Source organism: Semicossyphus pulcher, unplaced genomic scaffold (genome assembly GCF_022749685.1).
Source record: "Semicossyphus pulcher isolate SPU_LCO1_2020_fin unplaced genomic scaffold, fSemPul1.0.p SCAF_4, whole genome shotgun sequence".
In the NCBI taxonomy this organism is placed as follows: Eukaryota; Metazoa; Chordata; class Actinopteri; order Labriformes; family Labridae; genus Semicossyphus; species Semicossyphus pulcher.
In genome coordinates, this window is record NW_027211715.1 from 21,439,485 (window position 1) to 21,462,375 (window position 22,891).

The 22,891-nt window shown below is 41.4% G+C and overlaps 2 protein-coding genes across 3 annotated transcripts in view; both read left to right on the forward strand.

The window, feature by feature from the left end:
* Window positions 1–11,645: 11,645 nt before the first annotated feature.
* On the forward strand, window positions 11,646–14,605 carry LOC138607787 (uncharacterized protein C2orf72 homolog). 2 transcript variants are annotated; one of them, XM_069680435.1, is made up of 3 exons: window positions 11,646–12,447; window positions 13,111–13,224; window positions 13,486–14,605. In XM_069680435.1, the coding sequence occupies exons 1-3, from the start codon at window positions 11,694–11,696 to the stop codon at window positions 13,581–13,583; spliced, it is 966 nt and encodes a 321-aa protein (XP_069536536.1). In that variant the 5' UTR covers window positions 11,646–11,693; the 3' UTR covers window positions 13,584–14,605. The 2 variants fall into 2 exon arrangements, with proteins under 2 accessions (XP_069536536.1, XP_069536537.1); XM_069680436.1 differs by lacking the exon at window positions 13,111–13,224.
* A 491-nt stretch (window positions 14,606–15,096) lies between these two features.
* Window positions 15,097–22,891, forward strand: part of psmd1 (proteasome 26S subunit, non-ATPase 1) — a 30,466-nt gene continuing 22,671 nt past the window's right edge. The window contains exons 1-16 of the mRNA XM_069680260.1: window positions 15,097–15,237; window positions 16,041–16,084; window positions 17,045–17,118; window positions 17,492–17,661; window positions 18,137–18,345; window positions 18,634–18,777; window positions 18,897–19,123; window positions 19,546–19,606; window positions 19,729–19,857; window positions 19,976–20,064; window positions 20,183–20,261; window positions 20,371–20,544; window positions 20,727–20,838; window positions 20,976–21,172; window positions 21,573–21,668; window positions 22,147–22,211. Of these exons, the coding sequence (XP_069536361.1) occupies window positions 15,222–15,237; window positions 16,041–16,084; window positions 17,045–17,118; window positions 17,492–17,661; window positions 18,137–18,345; window positions 18,634–18,777; window positions 18,897–19,123; window positions 19,546–19,606; window positions 19,729–19,857; window positions 19,976–20,064; window positions 20,183–20,261; window positions 20,371–20,544; window positions 20,727–20,838; window positions 20,976–21,172; window positions 21,573–21,668; window positions 22,147–22,211 (1,886 nt within the window). The 5' untranslated portion in view covers window positions 15,097–15,221. The remainder of the gene's footprint in view (window positions 15,238–16,040; window positions 16,085–17,044; window positions 17,119–17,491; window positions 17,662–18,136; window positions 18,346–18,633; window positions 18,778–18,896; window positions 19,124–19,545; window positions 19,607–19,728; window positions 19,858–19,975; window positions 20,065–20,182; window positions 20,262–20,370; window positions 20,545–20,726; window positions 20,839–20,975; window positions 21,173–21,572; window positions 21,669–22,146; window positions 22,212–22,891) is intronic.

Genomic DNA, 22,891 nt, shown 5'->3' on the forward strand with positions numbered 1-22,891 from the left:
GTGCAAGTCACCTTTTGATCTGACTGATTTCTTTTCCTTATTTGATGCAAGTTTGAAACTTTTCGCACATGTTTTTGAAAGATAAATGACTCATTTTAAAAAAGGAAAGGTGCATTAAGTGTATAGCAAATCATACAGCAGTAGTTCCAAACCCCTGGCGTGCAGACCGTTGCCAGGCTTCAGAACACTTGCTCCTGTACCACAAGGAAATTATGTGACTTTTTTGGCTCTCATGAGCAATTTTGTGCTTATGACTTTGAGCTTGGCACAGTAAATCTTTTCTGCTTTTAACCCCGTATATTCCTGTCAAACCAACAACAGCAATTTAAAAATTGAACTCTATGAAATTGAAGTTTACGACAGTAGAACAAACACCTTTCTTCCCTTTAATGGGGGATCAAAGTAAATCTTTAAGACAGATCACATACCTGCTCTTATTTTGAAAAGCTGCACTTTTCATTATCAAATCCATAGTTTTTCGACAGCTTTTTCTCAATTGTTGTCACTTGCGAAGGTGCTGAATAAAGAGAGAGTCATTTAGCGGCAGCACCAATGTGCCTTGTTTATGACAGAGGATGGACGCGGGTAGTCATCACTGATTGCTGCTGTCAGTGGTGATGTATGAGTGTGAAGCGGCATCTCTGACCTCAGATTAACAGTACATTAACCCTCTCCTTAGGCGAGGCCAGCGTGCCTCTTAAACCCTGACCCCCCGTCCCCTCACACCACCACAGGGGGTCCGCAGTCACCGCTCTCCCCTCCAAACTCTGCAAGACGCCGCATTGTGTTCCCATTGGACTATTGTGTGCGGGACTAAATAATGTGCCTTTTTTCGTCCCCTAGTTCTCATGCTTTCCCCTCAGGGGATGTCCTGTTGCTGCAGGGCCGGAGTTGTAGGGTCCAGTTTGAGTGTCATCACAGAGGGGATCTTGACCACGAGCTGCAGGTAGCTTTCACGGCTGCCCTCTTCGTCCCTCAGTGTCCTGCTGCTAGAAATTTGTCGTCCCCCTCCGGGTGTCTTTTTTGGAGTGTCAACCCCTGGGCCCCTGATGGGAGATTTGTTGATATGATAACTCGATTAGGCTCCAGGATGGATGACATTTTGGCGTAGAGCCAGTCAGCAGCACCCAGGGAGGCACTGACTCGTCTCCTTAGCCTCTCCTCGGGAGGCAACAATTAGTGCTAGTAATTGGTGAATTAGCAGTGTTGCTACATGTATTCTCTACTTCCTTCTCATTCTCGTTGGTGAAGAAGCCACGCAGCTGAAGACCTTTGGAATCAGCAAATCCATAGTCAATACCTCAGTGCATTCATGTCCCTGCGTTTCATGGCGTCATCTCTCCCACAGCTCCCCTCTGAAGCACAAAGTGACTGAATATTTCGCTACTGAAAAATAGGTCGGCCCTGGTCCCCTTCCTTTTCTTATTCCTCACTGACACCATACTTTATGTGGCTCCGTGCCTGCAGTGGAGAAAAGATAATTCAATTAATGCGACCAAGGCCTGCATTTCTAACCCTGGCCCTTTTTGTCTGACAGATTTGCATCATAAAACTCAGCCACACAGCTGAAGGTTTTATGCTTTTAAAACGTGAAGGTGGCAAAATGAAATATACATTCATTCTCAAACAAGGCCACAACCTCGACAGCAAAATGTCCTTTTTGTTTTGTCATGGTAACTGCAAATTGACAGTTTCCATTAGGCTTTGTGACCTGGGATGTCTTTTACTAAGAAAATATAAAAAGTGTTCAATTTCACATTAACAAAAGAAACAAAAGCTGCCAATATTTTCACACTGACAATATGTATTGTAACATGACTGTTGCTTTGGCCGTGGGGTTTCTATGCCAATGGACAATCGGGAAAAAACAGCAGACATTTTATTTGAATGTTTCAGTTTATTCAGTCTAACCACAGCTTATTTTACTCAAGAGTCTGGATTCCTATCTGGATGGTTACTAAAGATAAACTACTGTAAATATGAAGTTTGGAGTGGGTCCTGGTGGGTTATTTCACATAGAAAGAAGAAAAAGTAGGTCCTTCTAAATCCGAAAGCAAGGATGCATCAGTCGTTTCAATTAGTCAAAACTTAAATCTATAAATTGATTTATATACTGATTTGTTCTGATTCTTTTACTTTTACTGAACAGTTTTCTGTGTTTTGCAGCAGCCACAGAAGCAGCCCCTCGGGTCTGTGGGGCTTGTCGGCTCCGGTGACCTCCGACCTGTCATGCACTGTGGGTTTAGCCTGACGTATTCAAGGTGTTACCATCTGTGCCCCCTTCCACAACCCCACCCCCTCGTGTCTCTGCGAGGACAAGTCCTCTGTGTCCAGGCCCACTGGGCTGGAAAAGTTGCTTACAGTGGACTGTTTGTTTGGCTTGGTAAATGTCTCGACCTGCAGAGAGGATGAACAGAGGAGTGGCATGGCTCCTGGAGGACACTTCTGCTGTGCTTGTCCCTGTTGCTTATTCTCCTTAGTGCTGCAGAGGGCTGTGACTCTCTGCACATACCAGTTAACTTGTAACCCGGTGACCTCTGACTCTGTGTATCTCCACACAACAATAGCTGTTTCCAAACTTAACGTGTGTGTGTGTGTCACATCAGAATCATACACATATTGTCATTCCAACAAATTAAACTGTGAATCAGAAATGTAATTGATTAAATCTTTTGGAGCAATCACAGGAGAATGGGATCTACTTCAGCCAGTCTACACAGTGATAACTCATAAAGAACACGTGATGAAAAACAACAAATACAATACACACAGAAAAAAACAAGTGTGAAACATGTCAAGTTTAAAGAAGGGTGTTAAAAGTGGAATATAAAGGGTATTTCAAACGCTAAGCTATTCCAATATTGACCTCTGACAGCAGCTTTTGTTCAGTTGTGGTCCACAAATATCCCCTCACAGCCCCCTCTAGTGGTGCCCTGGTGCGCCACTGTCAGCCCTCTTTAATGAATTCATTTGAAGGACGTGCAGCCAACCCCTGCCGAGTTGTAAACAACTTCATCCAACTCACAGATGATACCAATATTGCAATAAAGCATTTAAATAAATAATCCATAAAGAAAAATTGCTTTGTTTTTCCACTAACAGCAGTTTTGAGGCAATTTTAGGGGTTTTAAATATGTTTCAGAAGTGGTTGTATTTGTGACCCCAGAGAGGAGCCTGAAATCGTTTGAGTGACAAGTAAATTTAACTAAATTGAAAATCTTTTAAATATGGTGGCGACATCTTGAGACCGAGAAGTTACAAGATAAGGAAAGCTTTGTTCCTTTTAGCACCTAAAATGCATGCAAAATTGAACTCATGTAAAAGAGAAGTATTAAAAGCATAGTGTTAAGCAGGGGGACCCTTTTGGACTGTTATCTTATATATATTATATTATTGCATTATTATTATTGCATGAATTCCAGATTCATATATATGTTACAGCTAGCTGAGAAAAAGTCATTTTGAACTACTTGTTCAAATGTTGTTGGTTAATCTATGACAATGTATCACAAATCACGATAATGAAAACAGCTTAATGTAGATGAGTACAAACTACAAAGTGCAATACTTTCTCCTTAAAAGTAGTGTAGCGTAAAGTAGCATTAAATGAAAGTACGCTAGTTAAGTACAAGTAACTTTCACTTCAAGTATTTCCAGTGTGGGAATGGTAAACCACTCAAAGCTGCTTCTATACTATCATATTCACCCTTTCACACTCCAATTCACACTTTGATGGCAAAGGTGCCAATTCATACCCGATGGTTATGCCACCCGGAGCAATTTGGGGTTCAGTGTCTTGCCCAAAGACACTTCCACATGTGGCTGTAGCAGTCAGGGATCGAATCCCCAACCTTCCAATTGAGAGACGACCGACTCTACCACTGAGCCCCAGCCGCCCCACACGCAGCCATGTGTGTACTGCCCCTACCTAGGTCATTCTCTAAGCGTGCAAAAGGCCCTGCACGATAAGGTGACTGTACTCTGCACTGGGCTGAGGGCATCTGATGTAACGTGATCTTGTCAAATCAGAGTTTAGAGCTGCACCACTGCAAATCCACCACTGTCACTTATTTTCCAGCCATTTTCGTGCCTGAAGTTTCCCCGAGCAGCCGCAGCATTCAGTGCGTCAGCCTGCTGACGTGTGACTGACACTCGAAGAAGACGGTTAAATTGGGAAACGTCTTTTGAAGGGCTTTTCTGTGACCTCTGTGTGGTTTGAATCATTTCTGATGATCAGTGTACAAATCAAAAGCTTAACCAGCTAAACCCTGTCCCAAAGCTTTAACAGATGGTGCTGTGGTATCCACACACACCATGGACGTCCTCTGAGTGATGTGTCATCCTGTAGTAATGACACAGCAGACGAGATGAGTTGGCCCAGACACTCATATTCTTTGTATTCATCATTTATTCTCGCAGAAGAACTTGTTTTGTTTTGACATGCTGATAGCGAGTGAATATTTATGGGTCCGACCACACATTGTGTTGGTTATGTTTTAGATAGCACACAGTACATGATGCTTCCTGTGTGGCAGTACCAGGGACTTGGACAGGTTTAAATGTAGAGAGGACAAGTTGAGAATTTCACTCTCAGTAGGAGGACACTGCCACCTAGTGGACAAACGCCTGCACAAGCTATTACTCCTGAAATGTAACAGTAGTATACATAAATAAATAAATATACATTATTATTTATTTTACAGTATTGCAATCTAAAAATTATTCTTGATGAAACTGAAAGAAAAACTACTGCTGTGATGGAAGATGTCAGATTCACAGATCTAATAAGGTCGAGATGTATTTACACTTTTTGTTACTATACACTGTAAAACTTTGTTTGGTAACATTTACTAAGTAAATCATAATAACATCATAATTCTTCTTTTAAGTGATGAAAAGTACAGACACAATAACAATCCTATATGTGTCACAAACATGCATACAAAACTATTCAAGTAGGGAAATTAGACAGTGGTGACTGATGTCACAAAGTAAACAAAATATAATGTCATTATATAGAAAAAAAACACACATAATTATCATTGTACTTGGGATAAATGCTCTACAGCTTGAAATATACCGTTCTTAACTAATGTGCTGTCTTCATCCAATCATAAACAAGAGTTACACCAAATGTTTATTTGTTTATTTGACAGGGGCCGCACACAGCACAGCTGTTAGGCCAGTGTTAGCTATATAGCTAATTTACATCTGTGGTCCCTTGGCAGGAAGTGTAGTGTGGTAATGAGTAAGTACACAAGGAAACTGGTTTCATACATGTAAACTAGCTATCAGATTACAAGCTCAACATTTTCAGACGAAGTAAAATACAGTTTTTAATATAAGAAACACAGCTTTCAAAATAGCAACACAATATGAGATAGCTAGCATAGTAGCTAGCCTCATTAACAGTTAGCTGTCCATAGAAGAACTTTGTGTCTCACATCAATATTTACAGGGATGCTTTAATTAAGGAATACATACAGATATTGCTCCAACATGTGCATATGTGTCGAGGATAGAGAGTAAAACTCTTCTATCTCTAAAACCATTGTCATTCATGTCATGTATAAACATGCATATTTTCAAAGTAATATGCCAACAATCTTGCAATTTGCTGATCATTTCACTTCACTTCTTTACTATCATTAATTAGCATCAGTAAGTGCCAAAGCATCTTTCATACCACATGGATGCAAACAGCTAAATGCTGCTTTTATTTTGGATTGTTGGATTGTTGTTGTAAAGTTCAAAGTCTGGTAAAAGTTGGTGTGGGATTGGGGAGCAGTTTGCTCGCTATCAAAAGGGTATTGCAAAATTTCCAGGAATAGATCCTCTCCAGGAATTTCCTTTATTGAAGTGCCCTCTTGTGGTAGAACTCAACAACTTCACACATGTGTAAGTACATCCACAAATACGGTATGAAATGTTCTCTCTCTCAACACAGTAACATGTCCCATATATAGAGGGACTTGCCTGCTGGGGCTGTTGACGTGGATATCTCTTCACTTAAGTGGCCCATGCAGGGCTTAAAGCCCTGGTGTGCATCATTTCTGATTCAACTGTGATAGGTGGAGACGTGGAGGTTCGCCCTCCTGGTGAGGAACTTTGAGTTGTGTGATTTTCCTTCTGGAGTTCCCTACCTCCCCACATCCGACCAGGAGCGTGGTCTTGGGGCCCCCCGTGGCTGCAAGTTCTCAGGATATTGAACTACCTCAACCACTGGTTGCTATGCTCTAGGATAGAGGAGCAGTGCCATTTCCACGTATCAGTGGTCTTGGAGTCATCCAGAGTTTGTCTATGCCTCTTGGGCCTTGTGTTGGCAACAGTGCAAGTGGTGTAAGTACTGCATTTCCTCTGCATATGCAGCCGGTACAGAGGTGTCTCTTGCCCTCATAGAAACCTGCAGTCTACCTGCAGAGCCTGAGCTTGGCTCTCAAGTGGTGGAAGTCAACATCTCAAAAAGAAGTCTCCATGTACACATCACTGGGGGGATTGGGCGCAATTCATAATGACAAGGGCACCAATGGAGCCTGGAGTGCCTGGAGCGGAGGGCCATTCACTTGGTTCTTCAGTGGTTTGCAGAGGCTGCAGAGATGTCATATCCTTGTAAGAGCAGACAGCACAGTCATAGCCACCTATGTCAACAGCCATGGGGGCTTGGGCCTTGTACACCTTTGGCAGATGAACCAGCAGGTGATCTTCTCCCAAGGGTAGGCCCAGGAGAAGGCAGGCTGTATCTGGAGGTTGTTGAGGACATCTGGCATTTTATCAGCATGGAGGTGGAGGACCTTATTGCGTCCAGAGACAATGCCCACTGTTTCTCCAAAGGGGGAGAGTTCCTGAAAGGCACTCAGTGGCTTACACGGGAGGTTGGCCATATTGAAATGGGATCTAGATCTTGTGCTGGCTGCCTTACAACAGGAGCCCTTCAAGCCCTGGAGTAATCTTGCATCTACATCTAGCATTCCTGCCAAAGGATCTTGAGGTTTTTCTCCTGGAGTTGTGAGTCCTCAGCCCAAACCAGGGAAGAGGGTGATGAGGATCAAGAATTGTCACAGCTACGCCAAGTCAGAAGTCTGAAGGCCAACATCCAGCAAACAGAGCCGTTCAGGAAAACAGTCCCAGGGCCTGGATCAGCCAGCGTCTATATCAAGGTGTCCTCATGGTGTGTCGCACAGGGTATCCGTTAATGTGGAATATGTAACTATGAGGAAAGATACTATAGAGAACTTTCAATCGCTCTGTAGCCTTGCTTCTCTAGGTAAGAAGCTACTCTCTCAGCTAAAGCCAGTCGGGAACCATTCCTATCACTGGAATCAGCGAGATCATGCACACCTGTGCTTTAAAGCCCATGCTTTGGTCACGTAGTGGAGTATCAACTGCCCCACTGTGGTCAATCCCCGTCCATATACAGTATGTTACTGTGTTAAGAGATGGTCTCTTCACTCAGAGAGCCAATGTCACAGTGTAACCAAACACGGTTTGCAGTGCAGATATCCAGTTAATTGATCCATTTTTCACTTTTACTGCTGAAATTTACTGCCTTCAATGTGTGATCCAAAGTGACAACACAAATCAGATGACACTTCATCAGGGCACTGACTTTGTCTCCATTTTAGAAGGTGCTGCAGCAGTCACTCTGTTGATCACCAGTCTGTAATAATAATAATAATAATAATAATAATAATACATTTTATTTATATAGCGCTTTAAAAGGTACTCACATGCACTTTACATAAAAGAAAGAACAGAAGCAACAATAGCAAATACATTAAATACATTAAGAACATATACAATGCACAAATAACAGGTCATTGGTTAAAAGCAGATTTAAATAGGTGGGTTTTGAGTGCGGTTTTAAAGGAAGGAAGAGAGGGAGAGGTTCAGAAGTGTTGGGGGAGAGAGTTCCAGAGGGAGGGGGCAGCAGTGGAAAAGGCTCTGTCCCCCCAGGTCCGGTATTTGGTTCAGGTGAGAGGGGTGAGGAGGTTGGCATCAGTCGATCTTAGGTTGCGGGTGGGGGAGTATTGGAGAAGGAGGTTGGTGAGGTAGGAGGGGGCAAGATTGTGAAGGGCCTTGTAGTTGATAAGTAGGATTTTGAATTGTATACGAAATTTGATGGGAAGCCAGTGGAGGTGTTGTAGGACAGAGGTGATGTGGTCTCTGGAGCGACAGTGGGTGAGCAGACGGGCGGCAGAGTTTTGGATGTACTGGAGTTTATTAAGGATTGTGGAGGATGTGCCATGTTAATACAAACTTGATAAATAGGTAGATCTACAGTATCAAGAGGGATATTTATTTCCCATCCCCTACTCTATGACTCAGAATCTTTCTCATTAACACACATAACATAAGGATAATAATGTTATTAGCAGATTTTATCAGGTTTTATTTTGATAGTAACCTACAACTACAAACCGTGCCAGCCTTCCAGGAGAAGTTTTTTTAGTAAGACATTCACTTTTGTTTCCACATCGCACCACCTCTCCCAGCCTTTGTGAGAAGACAAAACCCAGCTGAAATGTAATACCCATCTTTCCAGTTGTGCTCTGTTGTGTGTGTGTGTCTTTAAAACTGGGGCATTAAAATGTTTCCTCCCTGAAACACCTTCTACAGTCCTGGATTTTCTTTCCTACTGGCGACAATGAAGAGGACAGCTTGTTTTGCGGATATGCAGTTAAAATATTGGACCATAGTTGGTTTTGCTGGCTGCCTTTTGTCCCTGCTTCTTGGAACCATATTAGTTGGTAAGCAATTAATACTCTTACATAGAGAATCATTTATAAAATACAGATTATAAAACAAAGCTTTTGTTGTACTGTTAATAATACTGAAATATTATGACGCCAATGAGTTATTGTTCTTATATAGTATATGAATATGACTTGTTCTCTTATCGTGATAGTGTAACCATAGAGCTTTAACAGCTATTTGTGATTAGTGTATATTTCTGGGTCCAACAAGACGAGGTGTGACACACATCCCAAGTACTGCCAACCATTTAGCCATGTATCAAGGTACACATCTCCATATTTAGGGACTATTACCTTTGAAATAGATAAAGAAATGAATGGCAGCTAACATCACATCATGAAATGTAACATACAAGTATCCTAGAGGTTTTCTTCCTTGATATAAATCATTACTGTCTCATTGCTTTGTATCTTTTTTCACCAAGTTGAAAATATAAAAGCTCTAATGTTTCAATTATGCTACTAGCAAGCTTCATATAGCAAAGAAAAAGTGTGTGCTAATGATATTCTGTAATGGTTTTTATGCTTGGCTTCTGTCTCAGGTTCATGGGGGGAGTCTGAGCCACGGCGAGGGACCACCTCATTGGAGGATCAGCCACTCCTGCAGCATTCCTTCACTACAGGTTATCAGTGTTTCTGTGTGCATGAAGAGGAAACTAGGCCAAGCGTATCCCATCAGCTCTGACATGATGCATTTCAACAATACTAAAACCAAATGATTATAAATAAGTATTTTTGGTAATGTGTCCACAGACTTTCCAATGCCACGGCAGATTCCACATGACGCCAACGTGACAGAAAACAGCGTCAGGAGGAGAAGAAGCCCTTCCTCCTCTGACACTGAAGACTCCAACTTACCGTCAAACTTTCTCACTGCTGCTCATCTCTCCTCTCTCAGAGATCTGGTGTCAGACAAGAAAATCACAGGTGGAGCTATTTTTTTTTTATCAGACATAACTCAATCTGCATGATAACATTGAAAAGCCTTGTCAGACTCAAAACACAGCTGTAGGTGAAGGGTGAGACCGTTAACCCTGACAAAAGTTTCAACCACAAGATGGCAGCAAAAGAACAGAAAGGCTATCAGCTTAGAGCCTCTAATTAAACCTGTTTTACCACGAAGTGTTCGCTGTTTTCCTTAAGGGAGTATTTACTGTGTGGGTGTGAAAGGCGGAACATAATTTAATTGCGGCACAAAAGGCAGGGTGAGTCAGTTAAAGAAGTAAATTCCTTGATGTGTCATTTAATTTGTGCATGACAAAATTATTCAGCCATAAACTGACAATTTGATTTATTGTGCTTTAAATATTGCTTAAATATGAAGTTAATGCAAAGAAGTAGCAGTTTTTTATTATTTTATTTAATGTTTTCCTTTACATATATAGAGATATGTCCATAAATCAGGTTTAAAAATAGCAACTTTAAACTTAAAATATGTGGTCATGAGGGCAGAACAAGCCACTAAGTGCGTGGTCAACAGCGCTGCCCCACATCTCCTGAGTCAGTCCATTCATGGGACACTAAAAAATCTTTTCTAAGGCCACGGAAATTATCTTGTGTGTTTCTTTTATTCTAGCTAAATGTGTTGCTTACTAGGTCGATGAACCAGAGATACAATGACTGGTTGATGAAGACAAAATGACCCATTTACCCCAAAATACATCAATCATTTTGCCGACATCTGTTGTCACAACAGCTCTTCGTCCCATTTTGTTTCAACAATGCTGGCACATTACTTTAAAGCAATTAATACGGGAAACTTTGTCTGTTTGTTTGTCTTCAGTTCGCTTAGGTCTCCTTGTTTCTCTCACTGGTCCCAGCGAGCTTCTTGACCCTCAGCTCCTCCTTTCCCTGAACAAAGAGGTCAGTAGAAAAACCGGCACACCTGTATGACTTTAAAGGTGTATACATATGTAGTGTGAACATCAAATGAATGTTAAGCATGTAAAAAATGCTTCAACAGCCTTCCCTTGAGGAATAGGGGTGCATGTAGGGATTATAAACACGATCATTACCAGTAAAGAGTTGCTTCAGTCAGCATGACTGTAATATCCTGATTAAACAAGCACATAGAGAACACACAGCAGCCAGCTAATCAATGTTCAGTCAGTCTAAAGTTCAAAGGCTGAGTAGTATCGCCTTTGGTCAGACGTTATCGTTTATTCATCAGTAAACAATGGGGCAATCCCACAGGGGCTCGCTCGCTGCACTTATTTATTTTGTCTTCAAACTAATGAACTCAGTGGAATTTCAGTCTGACAGCACCTTTTCATTTAAGAACAGGCATAAGTGGATTAAAGGATTAGAATTTCTTCTGATGGAGTGTGGAGGGTTTCATGGTGAAAGGCTTTCTGATCTTACAAAGGAGTTAAGAAGCCAAAGCAATTAAAGCAGGTTAGACAAGTGAAGCTCTTGTGTTGTAGTTGGTGCTTATGATTGTCGTCTCTTTTGTTTCCCTTTTGTCTTTGAGAAGCCAAGACTCTACAACATTGGAGGGAAGGCCGGAGTCTTTTCCATGAGAATATTGGGAATAAAGAAAGTGACCTCCGCACCCTGATTTCATCAACCACAGTTTGTACAAGCATCTCTTGGAATAGTAATGATCAATTCATTAAAAAGCTATTTCCCCTTGAGTCCAATCTAACTGTTGTTATATAATCTCTTTGATCATCAATGTTTTGTGGTTATTCATCCGGTAAAGATTAACTTAATTATCGACTAACAAGCCCTTGATGTATGCTGTAGCTGACAGTTAGTCCCGCCCACAGATCTGACCAGCCAATAGAAATCGACGACGAGTCTTAATGTCCACCCCCTCCGGGTGTTCCTGATGACCGTTAGGGAAGTTTTTCTGCACTTCACCGGTCACGAAGGTAGTAGTGATAGGCTTGACGGCCGTGTGTAAATAAACCGGATCCGCGCGTCCGTAGTCGCGCCAGCATGGCAGACACGGTGTCCCTTGAGGACACTCTCCCCGAGGAGGAGAAGGAGTTTCAGAGGATTGTAGCTCTTATCGGAGGTAAAGAGAGGATTTATTTAGTCGGTGACGCCTGTGGAAGTAAAGAGGTGAACGGGGACGACGGCGGAATATTGCAGGAGTTCATCCGGGACATGTTTCCTGGCAGCTTGGCGAGCAGCAACGGACAACCACCGTCCTCTCTGTCGAGCATCCACAGCGACACTGCAGGTGAAATTTGCAGCAAGACGGAGACTGCTAAAAGCAATGACATTCCTTTAACAACGAGGCCGAAGGATTTGGATTTGAAAGCCAGTCCGGAGAAGGAGAAGCGTCCAACGCGTAATGACAACACCCAGAGAACAGCAGCGAGGAGGCTAAACATCTACAGCAAAAAGCGAATCATAGACTCTCCTATCATAGTATTCCTCTTCAGACAGACATTTCTCATGAAAAGTTCAAACGAACCGTGCTTACGAGAGATCTTGAAGGACGTCAAAGCACGAACGAAACGTGCCAGGGTCGCCCAACCAGCTTTGATTGGATTAATGCGCACCAGACAGGAGAGCGCAGAGACGCTTCAATGTGCGCAAATCCTGGAGCGTCTGATCCGCTCTGTGTTCGACAAACATTCAGCAGAGACTGTGTGGGTCGGTTGTTTCATCCCGAAGACAGAAGCTCAAATCCTCAGCATCAAGAAAAACATCTGCAAAGTTATACACTCATCTCAAACAGCAGGTGTAACATGCGTCGTCCATTCATTAAAATTAGTTTAAACAAGAATTAATCCAGAGAAATCGAACTTTGTTCCTGTAATAGTGCAGGATGAGGTTGTTTTGTGTGTTTGCCCAAATCCTATTTGCCCCAAACATAAAAATCCAAACACATGACGATTGAACTCGTGTGTGTTTAACCAGGGCAGCGATATAATGATGCATTTAATATTTGATTGCCAAAATGATGATACAGAACTACAGGCACTTATTTAACATTAAACACACAAACCTAGAAGTCATCTACATCCTGATTTCTGACAGGGAAATATAATGACTATGAGAATTGTCAAGTTCACCACAAATTAAGAGTAATCGCAAAATCAATTAAATTTAAAAACATGCCTCAAATGATATCATGTTATAGATCCATTACTTATAAGATAAAGGTAAACTTACTGAGTCACAGTGTGAGTTCCTGCAGGGATATTTTTGGCAAACACTGTAGTGATCTGAACGACCACCACTATGTAGGTCAATCCATGTAACTCACTAGGACCAATTTTTTTTCACACACATTTCTTCCCAGGCATGGCTGCAAAGGCCCGGGGACAAAGGGTGCATTCATGAAACAATCAAGCCTTTAGATAAGCTGCCAGATTGTTAAAGGCCTATTATTGCCTTTCAGATAATACCAGGGATAGAGGGAAGCCGTTTTTCGGGCCATTCCAACGTTTGCTCTGGCCTCAGAGAGGAGGAGACAGAGACCAGCAAAACGACTCTTCAACCAGCAGGCGAAGAGGTAGCAGCATCTTCCCATAGTTAGGGTTCTTTATGGCATGGATACAGTCCATCACAGGGCCAACAGACAGACAAAGACATTCACTCTTCATGGGCTTCTTTGGAACCAGATCTCATGCAGTGATTTACAGTTGTCACATGATAATGCAACATTGGTTATGAAGCCATGACAGACAGTTTGTTTCAATACTTCAGTCCCTCTAAACTGCAGCCAAATTGTAGCATCATATTAATCTTAATTAACAATGTGTTCTTGTTTTAGGTGAAACAGGAAGTATAGAAGAATGCATCCCTCTGAAAACAGATCCATCGCCTGTTGGACCTCCTGCGAAGGGGGAATCAGCTGGAGGGGACATTTGATGTTATGACCTATGGCTGCAGGCATATCACTGGAGACAGACCTGTGATAACTGTGAAGAGAAAAGCCTTACTGTACTACAGCGCCTTAATAAATGTTACTGTGTTTCTTCAGGGTGCTCAATATTTGCCACACTGAGCCAACAAGTTTCCTGTCCGGAAGAAATATGTTGTATGTCACATCAATTAACACTTTCAGCTTTCTGCTTCTTTTTTAAAATCTTTTTGGGGTATAGGCTTTTAGATTTTTTGTTATTCCAATATATGTTGAAACTGCAGTATGATTAGGCTTGAAAGCATTTGGCAAAAGTGCTCTTTAAACATGATGTATAGTCCAGTACAGGGCTGGATTTCCAACTGGGCCCAGAACTTCAAATGTGACATTGTTTATTGTGTGTCATTTGGTATGTGATAAGTTGATTGACAATTTATTTCAGGGTATACATCACCTTTTTACAATATTAACTGGTTTAACTGAAAAAGGGCCTCAAATGGGTTGGGGCCATGCAGCTTCTTTCTTTCCTTGAGGCCACCCTCCAGGTTTATCCAGCCCTGCTCAAATGATTTTTGTCCTTTTTTTCCCCATTTAAAGCTCCTGTGCGGAACTTAGGCTTGTTTTGATTTTTGCGACCCCTGTGGACAAAGCTACACCTCTTATCTCTTTGCTGATTTTGTCCTGTACATGCTTAAACAGTGCCTTTTAACAAAAACATCTCATTCTGCTAGGAGTCATATGTATCACTCACTTCTAATTTTTGCCCTGGAAAATGTAAACAAAGGGAGCGTGCAGTTAATCACTTTGTCTGACACTTACCCCCCCCGCCAGTGGTTTCATTAAAAATTACCATATAGAAATAGTCAATCTCTTGATGGTTTAGTTTGCTTTTGTAGGTCACATAGAGTATTCAGAGTTAATTTCAGTCTGTTTCATAACCAGTGAAAAACTCCTCACAGGAGCTTTAATGTGCCTTAGATGAGAGCAATTAAAATGGCAATACCTGTAATAATATTGGATATAACTACTTTTTACTTTGTATGTATTTATGTTGACTGTAGTATGTACATTCAACATCTAAATAAACAAATAAAAAGCTTTAGTAAGTGTGCAACTTTGTTGAAAAGGATATTCACCGCTTAATCTTTACGGAATTAAAATTTGATTTATAATGTCTTTGATTTCAAAGAGCACATTTCCTGAGGAAGCGGTACAGGGACAGAGCAATGACTGCACAGTCTATGGGACAGAGAGGCAGAAGGACTGACGACTCACGACTGGCCACCTTTAGAATAGCATGTCCATAAATAAGATAGTTCAACATTATATTTCCATTCCATTTCATATTAAGGCGTAAATAACGTGTAGTGTAATATTTCAAATCCTTATTTTGATTAAATGTTATCTGGTGTACGACGACATAATGGATAATATTATATTTATATGTATTATTGATCAGGCTTAGAAGAGGCCAGCTAAACCGGAGGTCCTTTAGAAGGGGACTTTGCGGTATTGGACAAAAAGAGGTTAGCAACGGCTGCGTTTGGTACAACTGTTGTGCATTTGAGTTACTATAAATCTTTATTTTCCTCACACCGCTAAAAAACGCACGTCCGTGGGGCTGAGGAGGGATAACACAGGCAACTATGATTACGTCTGCCGGTAAGTTTGAGAAAGTGTATTTATTTTGCTAGCCGTAACTTTAGCTGTCTGCCATTGATTTAGCTGAGTCACACGGCTAACGTAGCAGTTGTCAGTTAGCCGTCAACCGATAATTGCTTATAAAAGCCACACAAATATATCTCAGAAAGAATTAAACCCTTTCAATATGTCTTTTGTTAAAGTACGCATCATTTTTATTCACTGCATGTCTTTTAAAATGTAGGACTTCGCGATAAGCTATTGTAACCCTAATGCTAACGGTTACAATGTACAGCATTATTGTTGCTCAGCTCTGATAGTCAGATGTTCGGGTTCATCGTTATTTAAACAAAGAGTGACGTTATCTTCATATTGGAAATAATTTCGAAAGAAAATACTATAACTATATACTTTTTTTATATTTTTTGTCCCGTTGTATGCTTTGCTGTCAGCTTATTGTTGCTAGTTGTGCAACATCCTAATTTGTCATCAGTTGTAGATAAAAACAAAACCCGGGGTATCACTAAATATTGCTGCCGTGTAATAATCATTGATGTTTCACGTTTGCTAATGATTAGATGATTATGGTCAAATACTATAACGGAACGTTTAAGAAGAAAAACTTTAAACCTATTTATGTTGTGACATGTCACATATTATTTAAATATTACTTTGACTGTAAAGAAATCTAACACATGGCCGGGAGGCCTAGCGTTTTGTTTTGTAAAAATTATTGGTGGATTAAGTCTATCATAGATAATAAATGTGTATGAATGGACTTAAACCATTCAATCAATTTTGTTTTTCTTCTTTTTTTTTTAAAGCTGGAATCATTTCCCTCCTTGATGAGGAGGAGCCACAGCTCAAGGTAAGAACTCCTTTCATAGTTGTGGACTAGGGGGCTTGGTGCGCAGCATAAAGCTGCACGAAAAAAAATTCCCTACCCTGGTAACCAACAGGCGGAAACTAAATTTCCAAATTATCAATACAATTTATTATAAATCAGAAGGCCATCATAATAAACAAAAGAAACTATCTTCTTTTTAAAACACTTGCTAACCCTAAATAAGACAACTGAAACCAAAATAAATGTTCTAAACACTAACTCACTACCTTAAACAAAAACAGGAGAAAAGATGTTGATGGCAGTTCACCCCTAGAGCTCCACTCTAGCTCAAGGAACTCCAAAACAAAACTATGGGTGTAACAAGAAACACAATAGAACAATATTACGTTTTTGAAACTAGCTTACTACATTATAGAGATAAGTTAATGTCATGTCAAACGCCATTCAGATGTATTGAAATTACAAACTAGTGTGTTTTTGTTTACTTGTAATAGCACAGACGTAAGACACTAGCTTTCTGCATGCACACAATATACAAAAAAGTTAATTTACGTGCTACTTAATTTGTAAAACTGTTCATCTTGAACTTGTATATTAATTTACTGTATGTCAGTATAAAGAGTAGCTTTAAAGAGAACATCATGAAGTTTGTCATGATCTTCTCTTGTACAGAAAAGAAGGCACATACAGTATCAGAAATTGTCAAGTTAATCTGTCTGTCTCCCATTTGTATTCATTTCTTGTACTTCGAAGCACGATGGGTCATGAAAATAAACAACAATAAGTCTGCGCACTTGCAAGCTTCCGAATTTATAATCATGGTTAAAGTCTGTCTCCTTAAACACTTCCTTTATGTGCCTAAACTATGGAAAATATTTTGTAAACTAGTATCTAATGTAATTATGTTTTTGCAATGTGACTAACATTGACACAGAAATGGTCTCTAAGTTGTTTGCCTGTTGTCACATGTTTCACTTGCAGGAGTTTGCTCTTCACAAGCTAGACTCCATTGTCAATGACTTCTGGGCTGAGATTTCCGGATCTGTTGATAAAATGTAAGTACTTATGATGACTCTCAATGACAGAATGTTACATTATGTAGCAATAAATCAACTTCTAGTTTTATTGGGGGGGATTTTTCTCAGCAGTAGGAAGCTTTCTCGTGCTGACCTTTTCAAGACGGAAGTTTGAATGAAGTTTTATCACGCTAGATGCATAAGAAATTGGCAGGGCAGTCTGCTGTGTGCAGTATGCAATGTATATCAAGTACTGAATGTTCCTCCAGCCTGTGTAATTAATTTTTCTTAAGCAAATATTTGCATCCTTTTAGAGACTTGATTTGATAATTTACTGTCACTAATGACTAACAGTGATCTGTTGCTAGACTTATTCTTCAATCTTTTGTAACCACATATTGTCTGATTACAGTGAGGTCCTGTATGAGGATGAAACCTTCCGGAGCAGAGCATTTGCTGCCCTGGTGGCCTCTAAGGTTTTCTACCACCTTGGAGCCTTTGAAGAATCTCTGAACTACGCTCTTGGTGCTGGAGAACTCTTCAATGTCACAGATGAGTCGGAATATGTGGAGACCATCATTGGTGAGTTATCAAGCTAAAACATTTGACCTTATTTGCCTGGCACAACTGTTTCTTTAGTTATCATGTGACATTTCTTTGTTGTTTTGACACCACTGTGACCCTGTACTCTTGCTAAGGTTAATTAAATAACTTAAATGGAAAAACACACATTGCGTAATTGCTGTATGCAAACCTACAAGGGCTCTTCCTAGGTCATCTCGGGTGGAGGAGATGAATGACATACAATTATAGATTAGATGCTAACTTGGGGCACTGGTTTAGCTCAGTTGGTGGAGCTGGCGGCCCATGTACAGAGGCTACAGTCCTCGACCCACTGATCACTGGCTCGACTCCCGGTCTACTGATCATTTGGTGCATGTGCATTCCCCACTCTCTACTCCCCACACTTGTCAGCTGTCCTATAAATAAAAGCAAAAGTCTAGATTAAATCGTAGCTTGGAGCCTCATTTTTATACCTTTTTGTGTGTACTGCCAGCCAAATGCATCGACCACTACACCAAGCTGCGGGTGGAGAATGCCGAGCTGCCAGAGGACGAGGAGAAGAAAAGCATTGACCCCCGCCTGGAGGGCATTGTGAACAAGATGTTCCTGCGTTGCCTTGACGATCACAAGTACAAACAGGCTATTGGCATCGCCCTGGAGACGAGGAGGCTTGACATGTTTGAGAAGACCATCTTAGAATCGGTAAGCAGCTGTTGGCAGAGTCGAATTTGGAAGATACGCTTCTGGCTGTAATACTCACTAGAATAGCCTTAGGTTTTGTACACGGTCTATCACACTTTGCATGATAATCTGCTGATAACTTGGGAATCGCTTCATTTCATTTCTTGCTGATATTGACTTCATCACAATACATTATTGGCATAATTTTTAAGCAGGAGTCCAAAATTCTGTTACTGCTCTTGATTGTACAGAATTATTCCTTCCTATTCGTGGAATAATTGTGTTTTTTTTCTTCCTCCTCTCATGCAGAATGACGTGAGTGGCCTCCTTGCCTACAGCCTGAAGGTGTGCATGTCTCTGATGCAGAACAAGAAGTTCCGCAACGAGGTTCTGCGGGTGCTCGTCAAGCTCTACATGAACTTAGAGAAGCCTGATTTCATCAATGTCTGTCAGGTAACAACCAGAGCTTCAAAACAATATATTCATATTCTCTGAGACTAAACTGACTTTTCCACAGAATTTTGCACAACCTTAAATCTCTCTCCGATCATTTTTTCCCCTCTCCACTCTAGTGCCTGATATTCCTGGATGACCCACAGGCCGTGAGTGACATCCTGGAAAAGCTTGTGAAGGAGGACAACCTGCTGATGGCCTATCAGATCTGCTTTGACCTGTACGAGAGCGCCAGCCAGCAGTTCCTCTCCTCTGTCATCCAGAACCTGCGGACGGTTGGAACACCTATCCCCTCAGTCCCAGGCTCTACGAACACGGGCACTGTGCCCACACCAGACAAAGACAGGTGGGCAGAGGAAGTGCATCAGACACACAAGCCTGAAGCACTGTGTGTTGGTTTATTGTCACAAAGATTTATAAACCTTTCAACTGTAAAATTGTTGTACAAGCTTTAGAAAACATCTGTTTAGACTTTCTGTGAAGCTATGAGTTGCAAGGATAGTCACCAGAAAATTAAAAACTGTCTTTGACAAAAAAAAGATGGATCTTAATCTGTCAATCCTGTGGTACTATGCAGAACATTGTGCATACCAGTAGGATGAATGCTGGAGTTTAAATACCCTTGTATCCAGGTACAGTGAATAAGATCTTTATGATAATGGAGACCACCTGGGGCTACTAGCTGAAGCTGTACACAGCCTTCTTTGAGTAGGCAAGTTACTAACTAATTATCAAGCAATGACAAAAGGTGTTTTCTTTGTGTTACAGTGACGCGATGGAGACAGATGAAAAGGCTGGCAGCTCCCCGGCAGGAAAGCCAGCAGAAACTGTAAGCTCTTTGTTTTGTTCTGTAGCACTTTAGTGACACCTGGTGCATGTCTCTTTTTCTCTAAGAAGAGAAACTTTGATGTGATTGACGGATCATCATCTTGCTTCTCTGTGTTTTTGTAGAAAGACGAGCCGAAAGATCAGAACGCCAAGATGATCAAAATCCTAAGCGGGGAGATGGCCATTGAGCTGCACTTACAATTCCTGATCCGAAATAACAACACAGATCTAATGATCCTCAAAAACACAAAGGTATTTTGGGCTAGCAACACGAACTGCTTAATCATCATAAGCCAACAGACTAATCAGATGAGGTCAGATGAGTTGCATCTTGTGAGTAATCACCCTTTTTTTTCCTCTGACACTCCAGGATGCAGTTCGAAATTCGGTGTGCCACACAGCCACAGTAATAGCAAACTCTTTCATGCACACGGGAACCACAAGCGACCAGTTCCTCAGGTAATTGTGCCGTCAGAATGGAGCTGTATATTGTGTGTGTATAGCATTAGATTAAGAGATTCAAACACACACATGCTCGGGATGATGTTTAAACCAAAATGTTTGTTTGACCTTGTAGAGAAAACTTGGAATGGCTTGCAAGAGCCACAAACTGGGCAAAGTTCACAGCCACAGCGAGTCTGGGTGTCATCCACAAGGTAGCTTTATGTCACTTTGATATACTGATAAACGCAAATCAGTCATTAAAATGCGTGTCATTCCAGATTACATTTTTGAACATGACATGCTTTTTTATTTTTCCCTCAGGGTCACGAGAAGGAGGCTCTCCAGCTAATGGCCACCTACTTGCCGAAAGACACCTCCCCAGGCTCGGCCTACCAGGAAGGAGGAGGCTTGTACGCTCTGGGACTCATTCATGCAAACCACGGTGGGGACATCATCGACTACCTGCTCAGTCAGCTCAAGAACGCCAGCAATGATGTGAGTATTTGACGTTTACTTAACATGCTGGTTCATTGTCAAACATATACTTGACTTATTGCGGAAAGAAAGGAACCATCTGTTTGAACTAAGATATAAAACAAGGCAATTTTGTAGCTGAATCCAGCAGCTAGTCCAGGTCTCTGTGGAAGTTTAAGTCTGTTTTCTTTGTCCTTTCACAGATTGTCCGTCATGGTGGTGCTCTCGGCCTCGGTTTGGCTGCTCTGGGAACAGCTCGACAGGATGTTTATGACCTCCTGAAGTCTAACCTTTACCAGGACGATGCTGTCACTGGTGTGTAGGCCTTGAGCTCAGTTTTGCAAATAACCATTTAACAAAAGCTCTCATTAATATGTTTACGTCACGTCTGACCCGTAATTTCAGAACCAAAATGAACAAAGCCATACTGACAATAACCTGTAACCTCTCAGGTGAAGCCGCAGGCCTGGCCCTGGGTCTGGTCATGCTGGGCTCTAAGTCAGCCCAAGCCATTGAGGACATGGTAGACTACGCACAGGAAACGCAGCATGAGAAGATCTTGCGTGGCCTGGCGGTGGGAATTGCTCTGGTCATGTATGGACGCATGGAGGAGGCTGATACCCTCATTGAAAGCCTCTGCAGGGACAAGGTAAGCCATCAGAAAGCATGGCATGTACGCCATGAGCTCAGAGCTGATTTATTTTCTAACAGTGAAGGTTGCAGTTCTTTGTTTTCTTGACTTTTGCACAGCCAATGCATATAGTAACAAAATAGATATGGAATCAACAAAGCTTGATTTTATACCTAGAGAGAAAGAGGTGGGGAGGGTCTTAAAAAATAAAGTCCTTTAACCTTAGGGGTGTAATGTGCAGATGGAATGTTTGATTTGTTGTGTGTGTGTTTTATCAGAAAATCAAGGCACTTCCTTGATACGCTACACGAGGAATCCCTAACAGCTAGATGTGGGAAATGACCGTGCTGTGTTGATCATAGTTGTTTATCCAGACTCAAAGTCTCAAAGCTCTGCTTTCCTTCACTGTCTATGATAGGACCCCATCCTGCGGCGCTCTGGTATGTACACAGTGGGCATGGCCTACTGCGGCTCTGGGAACAACAAGGCCATCCGACGCCTGCTACATGTCGCTGTGAGTCTTTCCTGTTTGGCTCTCTTCACAACACATTATTTCACAGTTGGTAAGACAGGTTTATCGTGCTGGCAGTGAAGCAGAAGCAACCAACCAGGGCTAACGTTCTGTAGCATACAAGTGGTTTTCTATTCCTGCCTGAAGCTGTCGTCTGAAGTCTTCTCTATCCATTCAGCTCTGTCATATTTTATTTTAACCAATACCAATTCTATTACTGCCTGCTTTCAGTGTGGGGCTAACTTTGCACACTTAACAATGAAAAATAATAGAGTTAAGATTTATGATATATTCCATTCATGGAAGTATGTGTTAAAAGCACAGAGATGTGAACAGCATGTTGTCCTGTAGGTGGCACCATAAACAAGCTAAAGTTACTCCATGCTGTGATGGTGGAGCGGCCTTTTTTCATAATGTGAGCAATTTGATGAGTCACAATATCAGTGCTGTTTGTTTGACTTATATGCTTTTCCTATTTCAGGTCAGTGACGTGAATGATGATGTCAGGAGAGCTGCTGTCGAGTCCATTGGCTTCATCTTGTTCAGGTGAGGACCAAAACTAATCTGTTTAACCCTCTGATTAGTTTCTTTACACGCACTAAATGCCTTCCTCTTTTCACACCTGTAGTTCTTGGACAAATGTCCTGTTATTTCTCTACTCTTGTGGGTGTGTCTGTGTATTTATGATACTTTAATAGTCCTACCATTTCCTGTGTTCCTCGCAAAACCTTACTCTTACACAAACTTATTTGCTTTCATTTGATTTGGAACAGCAAAAAACACTGTGCTGTGTGTCATTATCGTTTGTGTAAAAACATGCAAGTCTACACGCAGCACTTTTTTGTGATTCTTTGCATTCCCCTGGTTATTTTAAAATGATTTGTTTTCTCTCTATCCGTCCCTTTGTTGCCCCAGATCTGCTTTGTACTTCTAACTAGATGTAGTGAACATTAAACAGGGATATACAGATATATTTTAAAAATGACTTCCGGGTCTCCATGGAAGGTATTTGTCTGCTGAAGTAAGATGGACTTTAACACTTTGATTGGTATATTTATGTCAGTGCAGAGGCCGGGGCAGTGTTAAACAGACCGTTAAGGCAGTGCACAAATATCAGGGTGCACATTTTTAAGCCCAAAAAAGGCTGTGATATTCTGCGTGATCAATTGGCTGCTAAATAAACTGAGTGTAAATCTTCGCTGTGTTTAGAAAGACTTCTGAACCAG